General features: G+C 44.4%; 1 protein-coding gene across 3 annotated transcripts in view; it reads right to left on the bottom strand.

Moving 5' to 3' along the window:
• Positions 1-10,427, bottom strand: part of Fzd6 (frizzled class receptor 6) — a 32,751-nt gene extending 22,324 nt beyond the window's left edge. Inside the window, exons 1-2 of one of the 3 annotated variants that reach the window (XM_055626572.1) lie at positions 10,183-10,427; positions 9,220-9,566 (exon numbers count right to left, since the gene is read on the bottom strand). In XM_055626572.1, coding sequence (XP_055482547.1) covers positions 9,220-9,396 — 177 coding nt within the window. In that variant the 5' untranslated portion in view covers positions 9,397-9,566; positions 10,183-10,427. Of the gene's footprint in view, positions 1-9,219; positions 9,567-10,075 lie in introns of all 3 variants that reach the window. The other 2 variants (XM_055626573.1, XM_055626575.1) reach the window with 2 other exon arrangements.
• Between the last annotated feature and the right edge of the window lie 418 nt (positions 10,428-10,845).

Consider the following 10,845-nt stretch of genomic DNA (forward strand, 5'->3'; position numbering starts at 1 on the left):
TTGGTGTGTTAGCTTCAGAAACAGGCTTTTGGGAGGACAGATGGCAAATGGACTTTTGACAAGGGACCCCAAATCTACTGTCATCTCTCAAATCTCTTCATGTATGCCAGAAATAGCTGTATCTAGCAAAATGCAATCACCTTATTGGTTTTCTACAAACATTATCATGGGAGGAAAAGCCAAACACAAACTATTAAGAGGTCTTTTCTTGGGGCTGGAGAGATGGCTCAGCAGTTAAGAGTACTGGCTGCTCTTCCACAGGTCCTGAGTTCAATTCCTAGCACTCACATGGTGGCTTATGGCTATCTATAAAGGGATCTGATGCCCTCTTCTGGCAACAGGTGTACATGCAGCAAAGCACTCATACATAAAATAACTGACCTTGAAAAAAAAAAAAAAGAGGTCTTTTCTCTATTATGATAGAAAATCTAAAAACAAATCAATAATGTAGGGCTTTCTGAGATTACTGACACCATCAAAACTAGTACTAGTACGACTTGCCCATTTTAGCATTCTAGCAAAACTAGATGAGTTCTCAGTTGTCATATGCAACTCCAATCACATGGTTAAGGTACTTTTTCAGATGTAGTTTCCTTAGTGCAACAAATCAGTACAGCCATGGCACTGGCATCCAGTTCTAACCTGGCCAGGACTCCTCTTCAGTGCACCCAGAAATGCCAGTGGCGCATCTGGGCTAACTTGCCAGAGAAAGGCATTCTCAAAGAGTAGTCCCTAGATCAATAGCACCAGCACCTGCTATGGACTTCCTAGAACTGCAGATTCTCCAGCCCATCTACTGATTTGGGAACTGGGGTTGGGGCCAGAGACCTATTTGATAACCCTTCAGGTGAGAACCAGTGCCTTAACGAAAGTCAGCTCTCTTCAGCTCTGTGCCCTGCCAGAGATGCTGAACCACATCGCATGACATAGATGTCAGGCTAGTCCATCATACTCAAGATGTAAAACTGACGAGGCCAGAGACCTCTACTCAAGATCCTTGGTAAGACAGAAGAGCAAATAAATGTTTGATTCTACTGAGTTAAAGGCACTTTTCACCTTAGTTTTGTTACTAGCTCCTAATAGGGACTGAAGAGAACAATGGGATATCTAGAGAATTTAAATATCTAGCTCATCACGCTAAGTCACACCTGAGCTGGGCGTTCAAACTCAGCTACCTGTGGTGTCAGTGTGGCCAACAGCATTCCACCCTTAAGCGGCTAAGCATGTTGTAAGCACACGGGGCCGCAGTGTAAGCACACTGTTCACGGCCTTAGGATGTCTACTTCTGCCACATCACTCTTTCTTCCTAAAAACAGGACTGGGGTGGGGCTCAAATTTTGACAGCTTGTCTGACACACCCACAGCCCTGAATTCAAGCACCAGCACCATAGAGCAAACAAGTAACAGCAGCACTGGCGGCTTCGTGGAGTGTTCCCTTTGAACTGGTTTACACAAGCCGGCCCAGCCAAGAGTAAACTACTATATGGTGTTAGCTTTATTCAGAGATAGCCCTATGAAACAGAATTCTAACTATTAACTCTTATCCATATTATCAGTAGAAAGATGTCTCAGTAAGAAATTACACTCACAGAATACAGCTAATGGCATAACCAGATAGGGATTTTTTTGAAAGACAATCTGTTTTAAATTTAGTGTGTGTGTCTGTGTGAGAGAGAGACACATATGCCGTGGCATGTCTGTGGAGGCCAGAGGACAGCTTTTGAGTTTGTCTTCTCCTTCTCCATGTGGGTCACAGGTATCCCACTCAGTCTTGATAGACTCACATATTTATTTTAAAGAGGAAGATGGAAGAACTTGTAATTAGGAATCTAGAAAAGCAGTATGTGAGAACATTTTTCCAAAATGAGCCTATAATATCCAATGTCTTTGTTGTGTGTGATGCAAGCCAAATGTTTCCAATGCAGAGGAAGCTCTTAACCATGTAGACTAAATATCCACTCTGTGGGTACCAATCAGGCTTTCTTTTTCCTAGTTATTTCAACATTTGATTGTTAGGCTTTGGAATGAAGGGATCATAGTGGCAGGAAGAAACACCTTAATTCAGTAATCTGACCTGGCTACCGTAGCCGAGGTCACAGTGCCTAAACCAGGGCAGCACACACTGCTCAGCCCTTACAGCACCACATCCACGTGGGCTCTGTGGCTCTGTGATGGCAGGTTCAGACCCTGGATACCTTCCAGTCAGCATCTGCCCTCCAGGAAACTGTAGTTCTTCCAAGCAGACTCCCCCTACATGAGGGTCTCAGGTATACCTTGTTTCCTTGGAGCCTGGGCTTGAATTCTCCTTGATTTAAGCAAAATAATATTAAAATGGGTATAAATGTGTATTTGGTTTTGTTTAATAAGCAGCTGTGGGAAAAAGGCAATCTAGGAATATCAACCTTTGCTGAAAACTATAATAAAAAATAGTAAGACAACAACTAGAAAATAGTAAAACAGCAACAATATTTCCTTGATGAGACTGTAAATTCCCTAGAAGCAGAGAGGTCTGTCTGCTCCATTACTGTTGCCCAGTGAGTGGATGGTGTCTCTTGTACTGGTCTACACTCAAGTATTTTGTTGAGTGGATGGGGACCAGCTAGTCTCAGTGAAGTATACAAGAAAAGGACCTGTAGCTCCCCACAGTACAGTGAGAATGGGAGAAACCATCACATGGGCCTGGGGTTGGTGGTATGCAGAAGTACTGAGAAGTGTGGGCTAGAATTTTAACTGAGATACTGAGGAAGAGGTGTTTGATGGGGCTGGAGAAATGGCTCAGCAGTGAAGAGCACTGGCTCTTCCAGGAACCCAACTTTAATTGCCAGCACCTACGTGCTGGCTTATAACCATCTGTAACTCCTAAGATCCAAGAGCACCAGACACTGATGTGGTGCACAGGCACACATGTACACAAAGCATCCATACCACAAAACAAATAAATAAAACTTAAAATCAATCTTTAAAAAAGGAAGATGTTTGATTTTTTTTTCTTTTAGAAAAACATAAAGGGTGAGGCTAAGCAGAGGTCGTGTAGCCTATTTTGGCTGGGCCTTGTCTCCATTGTGCTGAAGAACACTTGTCCTTTTACTGAAGCATGGATCTAAATCCTGTTGGTACTTGGCAAATGTCTGCAAAGTATCTCATATTTAGTTCAGAACCAAGCTCTCTGCTCTTGGTCACACACTCCTTACCCACGACATGGAAAGTCTTCACTTCCTGCTTTAAAACGGCACCAAAACAGAAAGCTGCTGTCTAGTGATAATGATGAAAACTGAGAGACAATCAAAAAATTTGCAGATTGTGAAAAGAATATGGTGGACGTTAGTGAGGAAAGATGCAATGAACTCTACAGCATCCTAAATGCAAACTGTCAAGATGGTTCTAAAAGTCCAGAGGAAATTCTTTAGGTTGGTTGGTTGTTTTGTTTTTTTTAGACAGGGTTTCTCTATGTAGCCCTGGCTGTCTCGGAACTTACTTTATAGACCAAGCTGGGCTCAACTCAGAAATCTACCTGCTTCTTTGTCCCCTGTGCTGGGATTAAAGGTGTGTGCCACTATGCCTAGCTTAAATTGAATTCCTGAAGACAGTGATTCTCAACCTTCCTAAGATGCAACCATCTGATAGAGTTCTTCATGTTGTGGTGATCTCCAACCATAAAATTATTTTTGTTGCTATTTTATAACTGTAATTTTGCTTCTGTTATGAATTGTAATATAAACAACTGTGATTCCCAACAGTCTTAAGCAACCCTTGTGAAAAGGTCCTCTGACTCCTGGGGGTCATGACCCACAGGTAGAGAATTACTGCTTTAAGATTATGTGTTACAAACACTTTTGCTTACTTTTATCAATGTGTTCAATCTCAGACTAGTCAGCTTCTTTAACAAATGTACAGTGAGACTTTAAAAAAAATTAAAATTAAAAAAGCACAAAATTTCCATATGTAAGATTTGTTATTTGAAAATATATATATATATATATTTTTTTTTTGCAGAGAGCATTATAACATTTATTTCCTTTGGAAGACTGGAAAAATATTATAGAGGCAACTGTCCAACATGGAAAGCTATAATTCTGAAAAAAACTATACATTCAGGTATGCGTTCAATAGTGTTAATGAAAACATTACAAACATACAAAATGGAGAAACAAAACTTACCATTACCTGCATTCTACATTCTCAAGGAAATAAAATAATGAGCACAAGCTTCCCATGGCCCCTTTGTGGACAGGCTCTTCAGAGGGTATGGCTAACAGCATCCCTGACTGCAGGGTACCAAGGAACAGGCTAGGAGCTATGCCTGTGCACAAGGCAGTCTCTGCAAACCCAGTAAGTGAGGGTACTTTCAACACAGCATTCCAAAGGAAGGTGAGCTGTGGGGCTACACACCGGCAGCCATGCTACTCCTCACTCCTTACTGAGGAGACTTGAGGAGACTTTGAAGGATGTATTTCACCTCTATGACTACTGTATTACTTGTACGATAGCTTTTGTATAGTTTCCCCTAAAAAACAAAGTAGCTGAAACACACACAACATCTATTCTCCTTTAGAGACTTGGGTGTAAGAACTGAGAATGAAGAGGCGTGGTAAATGATAGCAGGATGGGGTCCACTGGAGTCTTCTAAAAGCACAGAAATGTAAATGTCTAAAAAGATTCATTCTATAAAAGCAACATTTTTTAGAGGTTTGTTGATCCAGCATTTGCCTATTCCTTTTATTTTTTTTTATTGAATATCGACACGTTAGTAGTACATACAAACAAGTGAAAAAAGGAAAAGGTTTTATGGCTTACTTCCTCTAGACTGTTTAAAAGTAGAATGGCCACATGCTGGTCCAAACACAATACATGACTCTGGACCTCAACAAAGAATAATACAATATTCCTGTTTCCATTTTCCCGAGATCAACCTCAGTGTTATGGTATGAAATCAGCCTCTCACAGGATATCAACCTCATGAGTTCTGAAAAGATGCTCTAGACAGAAAACAAAAGAAACATAATGGAAAGCCAGGTGCCATTTGTTTTCCCATCAGGCAGAGTCTGACTGTACAACATCCTTTTCTTTACAAAGCCAAGTTACTATTCAGTCAAAACTTAACTCTTCACAGCACAAATGACCTTATGTTTAGATACAAAATGAGCAGGAAAAAAAAAAACAAAACCCTTATTCTCTCTTATTTCTGTCAGATCCTTTGACTTGTGATAAATTTGATTTTAAAAATTTGTATGGCTAAACATATTGAAATCTGTACACCTAAAGAAGATAAACAAGAAAGAGGACCCTGGGTAAGATGATCAACTCTCACAAATGGGATGGACATTGGATGTAGGAGAAAACAAATAACAGGACAGGAGCCTACCACAGAGGGCCTCTGAAAGACTCTACCTACCAGTGTATCAAAGCAGATACTGAGACTCATAACTGTGCAGGGAATCATATGAAAGAGAGAAGAGTTAGTATTATGTGGAGAGAACAGGACCAAATATATCTGGGCCCAGAGGTCTTTTATGAAACTGTATCTCCAATCAAGGACCATGTACAGATATAACCTAGAACCCCTGCTTAGATGTAGCCCATGGTAGTTCAATATCCAAGTGGGTACCCTAGTAAGGGGAACAGGGACTATTTCTGACATGAACTCAATGGCTGGCTCTTTGACCCCCACCCCCAGAGGGAGGAGCAGCCCTGCTAGGCCACAGAGGAGGACTTTGCAGCCAGGCCTGAAGATACCTGATAAGCTAGGGTCAGATGAAAGGGGAGGAGGTCCTCCCCTATCAGTGGACTTGGAAAGGGGCAGGGAGGAGATGAAGGAGGGAGAGTGGGATTGGGAGGGAATGCGGGAGAGGAATACAGCTGGGACACAAAGTTAATAAACAGTAATTAATATTAAAAAAAATTCCTATGGAGTAGGGTGTGGTGGTCCACACCTTTAATCCCAGCACCCCAGACACAGAGGGGAGAGATCCTTGAGCTGGGAGCTGGGTTTGTCTACATAACAAGCTCTCAGCCAGAGAAAGCCAGGCAAATAGTGACAGCCTGCCTCCGAAACAACAAATGCATATGGTGGGAGAGGGATGGAGCTGAAGAGACAGCTCAGTAGTTAAAAACACCTGCTTGCTCTTCTAGAGGATGGAAACTCTGTTCCCAGGACCCACTCAGGTCCACTGTCTATGATTCCAGCTCCAGGGGATCTAATGACTTCTGGTCTCTGTGGGTACTGGCCTGCACTCATATACAATACTTTCAAACAGACATATGAACATAAACATAGTTCAAAAATAATGAAATAACTTTCATTTTTAATTCACATTCGGAGTATGGTGAAATGGCTCAAAGAATGTCTTAAATACTTTTTTTTTTTTTTTTCTGTGATAAAACACCATTACCAAGAAAACCAACCAACCAACCAACCAACCAACCAACCAACCAACCAACAAACCCACCACTACCAGGGCAACTTACAGAAGAAAGAATTTATTTGGGGCTTATGGTTTCAGAGGGTTGGAGCCCATGACCATTATGGCTAGCTGAGAGTTAATCTACAAGTAGATGGCACAGAGAAAGAAACACTGAAAAAGGTGCCAGTTTCTTGAAACATCAAAGCCTACCCACACTGACACAGCTCTTCCAAGCAAGGCCACACCTCATAAACCTTCCCAAATAGTTTAGCAACTGTAGGAGGAATCTCTTGTATACTGTATGGATGTTATGGATGCAACACCTATCAATTAAAAAACCTATGGCCTATGGCTGAGTCAGGAAATAGGTGGAACATCTGGCAGGCAGAGGGATTCTGGGATAAAGCCAAGCAAACAAGATTGAGTCGGCAAGATTAGGGAAAGATGGTGCCTGAGCTCAGGTAACCAGGCATGTGGCAAATTAGTTTAATGGGTTATTTTAAGTTATGAGCTAGTCAGAGAAAAGCCTAGCTCTATGGCCAAAGTAAGAGGATTATGAATTCAAAATCAGCCCTGGCTATATAGCAAGTTCCAGGCCAGTATGGAAAACACAGGCAGACTCTGTTAATTACAAAAGAAAAGAAAGCCTGCCCTAGTGGCACCCACCTCCAACCCTGCCGATGGTTAGGAAAGGGAAGGCCTGCTTGGGCTACAGAGATAGTTCAAGACCAGACTCAGTAAGACCAGATTCTGTCTCAAAATAAAACCTCTTTGCAAAAAGACAAGAAAGGAGCAAGTGGCTGCCACAGTGGCCACACAATTCTTCAGCCTGCATCTTCAAACTAATTCACTGGAAATACAACAGGACACCTGGAGAGCCCCAAAGCAGGAGTGCTTGCTATGTGAGGATCATACACAAGAGCCTGGTAAAGCCAGCACTCAAAACCAAAAGCCTTGTTGATGGTGTCCAGACATAAAACCACCTGGGAAAGAAGCTAGGTAAGTAAAAAACAAACAAACAAAAAACCCAGCTTTTAAAAAGTAGAACACAAACACCTGTCTTTAAAAAAATATGCATGTAGCAGAAACTGTTTGCTCCTGCTTTAAAGCCTTTTTGGTTTTTTGAGACAGGATTTCTCTGTGTAGCCTTGCCTGTCCTGGACTCACTTTGTAGACCAGGCTGGCCTTAAACTCAGAGATTGACCTGCCTCTGCCTCCCCGAGTGCTGGGACTACAGGTGTGTGCCACTGCGCCCCTCTGCTCTTCTCCCATTCTACAAGAAGGAACCTGAGTGTGAATGTTATGAATTTAAGGTCACTGTTAGCATTCAAACCTACATGTGCACAGTTACTACATGCAGAGGAAACCAGATGAAGATAAAATGCTGTAAGAACATTTCCTGAATCATGAACTATAAAACATCATCATCAGAGAAAATGGGAATGAATGTTGTCATTATTGTCTGATGGTAATCCTACTACCACAGTTATGGTTCTGATTAATCAATCGAGGTCTCCCCGAATCCTTTGTTGAGTGTTCAAAAGACCGCCTTGCAGGGCTGAGTTTGTAGCTGAGTGGCAAGAACTTGCTGCATTTGAGAGGCCCTGTGCTCAGTCCACAGTGCTCCTCCCATCTGATGAAAGGGAAGGAGATTCTGCACAGGTCTGGAGAAACTCCTGAAGGGTTACAATTCTATAACTTGTAAGTCTTTTAAAATTATCTTAGTACTTAAAAACTGTCCTACGCAAACAGGAGTCTTCAAAGAGGAAGTCAGACAACTATTCGAGGAGACAATGGAAGGCCTCCACAGTGGCAAGAGCAAACACAGTCAGTTTAAAAAATCCTATCTCACAGTAATTCCTATGGTTTTCATCTCAGAGACAACCTAGAGAAAACCCTTTACTGCCTTCAGCTTTTCCAGAGAAAGATTACAAAACCAACACTCTTGTCTTTTTTCTTTTTTTTTTTCCTTCATGAAACTTATCAAGCTAACAGATCTGAGTGGCAGGGCAGGCTCCTGTCTCCACAGGCAGCTCTTTCTTCCCACACCTCCCTGGGACATTTGCATATCTTTAAATCAGAGACAGGTAACCGAGGCACCTAAGGCAATCTTTAGTGTCACTCTGTTCCTTGCCCTACAAATGGGGTTTCTTCTAATGAGTATCTCATATGAAGAAAACATACATGCTATGCCTGAAAAAGTCTCTTTTTAGTAAAACATCTTTGGTGCCACAATGTTCCAATAATTTATTTGCTTTGGAAAAACTAAACCAAATGAATTTGGTAAGTACTTTTAAAAAACATGCAAGTTTCTTCAATTTTTAACTCAAGCAATACAGATTATATGTTCAGTCAACCATTAAAAATTTAGAATTTGGGGCCAGGTGTGGCAGCACACGCCTTTAATCACAGCAGAAAGGAGGCAGAGGCAGGTGGACCTCTGAGTTTGAGGCCAGCCTGGTTTACAGAATTCCAGGACAGCCAAGGTTACACAGAGAAATCCTATCTTGAAAAACCAAAATAACAACACCAACAACAATAATCAAAATTCATGTTCTTATAGAAGCAACCACACAAAATTCATGAAAGCAAAATATTTTTATCATCTGTAACCACCTTTCACTATGAGCTAAACCTTCTTGCCCCAATGTACACAAAATATGCCGCAAGTGGGGGATTAATTTTCAAAGGCACTTTTAAACATGATTTGTACAAAACTTGAAAAAAAAAAAAAGACCTATGTTTAAAGATAAAAATTAAGAGTTTAAGAAAGAAAAAACGTGTATAAACTAATTTTTGGTACAGGCAAACCACTCACCTTCATTTCCACAGCAGCGATGCCCTGGTCATAATGACCCATGAGGTTCGGGAAGAATGTCATGTTGTAGGCCATTTTCAGACATCTGGGAACTGTGATTGGCTCACAGGTGAAAAGGCTGTGCCCTCTTATGAGGGGCAGGAAAATGCATGCCAACAGAAATGGGGACATTTCCATTTTCTTCAGCCTCTCGATTTTACCACATGGCTTCAAGGATTCCTCTTACGCTCCTTTCATCATCGGAAGGTTCTCAATCAGATAAAACCGCTCAAATTCCTCATTTCATCATTTTTTTTTTTACCATTTCGAAGGAAGCTGTTTCCTGAAAATGAGTTCTGGGTCAACTGCTGTAAAAACAAACCCAAAGTGTGTTATCAGCAACATCTGCCACACAATCAAATTTACGTCAAATTTCATTCTGGGTATCTTACGCTGGAAAAAGGAAATTATGGAAAGTTCCACCTGGCAAGATGCGTTTCCAACTGCCTTGGCGTGGACTGTATCATTTTGCTAAGGAAGCCTCAATTCTAGCGAGCTGCTGACAGCAGGCTCACAGGGTCTGAAACAAACACTGGGTAGGGTGGGGAGCAAGTTTGGGGAGGGGCAGGGATGTGTGTGGACAGGGGTAAGAGGGTTAAGGATCCCTTGGTCCTCTCACTACACGGGAAAAAGTGAGGCCCCGAGGGATTCCGAGGGCCCCGAGGTCCTCCGCTTGCGCTTTCCCTACAATAGCAGTCTCCTGCGGATGTGCTTTTCCTGTTTTCCCACAGGCGAATCTGCCCGCCGAGGTGGACCGCGGTCCCGGAAAGAGCGGGCCTGCGTGGTGACCATCAGCCCCCTCCCCGTCGCTCCTCACCTCCAGCGTCTCCCCTTCCGGGGCTCACCTCACGCCCCCGTTACCCTGAGTCCCGCCCAGGGCCCCTTCCCTCGGCAGCTCCGGCGGGGACCCCCGAACGCGGGCACCTGTTCGCGGCCTGCGGCCGAGCAGCCGCGTGCCGGGCCTGCGGGGCCTGCGGAGGCCGCCGCACCTGCGCTCCGGCGCGGCCGCTCGCCTGCGCCGTCGGGCCCGGCCGCAGCTCTCCGTCGGCGTCGCGCGGCCCCGCCACCTCGGACGGCCGGGCGGCGCGCGGCTGGGGCAGCGTCCGGGCCTCGAGCGCCTCCGGGGCCGCACCGGGAGCGAGAGCTGGGCGATCCCGCGAGACTGCGCCGCCAGGTCGGCCGGGCAGGTTGGGGCTCGCGGCGGCGGGACCGGCCTGCGCCCCGCCCCGTCGGCCGAGCGCTCCCGCCCGCCGGGACCCGCCGACAGCTCCGCGCGAAGCGCGCTTGTCCTCCCCGAGCCGCGTGGGTCTGCTCGGTCGCGGCCTGTGGCGGGGGCCGGAGTTGCCGTGTGACTTCCTGAGCTCTTCAGCCTGTCCACGCGGGGAGCCTGGCCGCCACCTTGACCGGCAGGTGCCCGCGCGCTTCCAGCTTCGGCAGCTTTTACTGCCGCAAAAGCCCCGCAGAAACTTTACTGCTTTAGTCACCGTGTTTTTAGTGCCACCGTCACTTGGGATAAATTACCTATAAGGGCGTGCCGTGTGTGTGTGTGTGTGTGTGTGTGTGTGTGTGTGTGTGTGTGTGTGCGCG

Source organism: Psammomys obesus, unplaced genomic scaffold (assembly GCF_907164565.1).
Source record: "Psammomys obesus unplaced genomic scaffold, mPsaObe1.curated_primary_1811, whole genome shotgun sequence".
Lineage (NCBI taxonomy): Eukaryota > Metazoa > Chordata > Mammalia > Rodentia > Muridae > Psammomys > Psammomys obesus.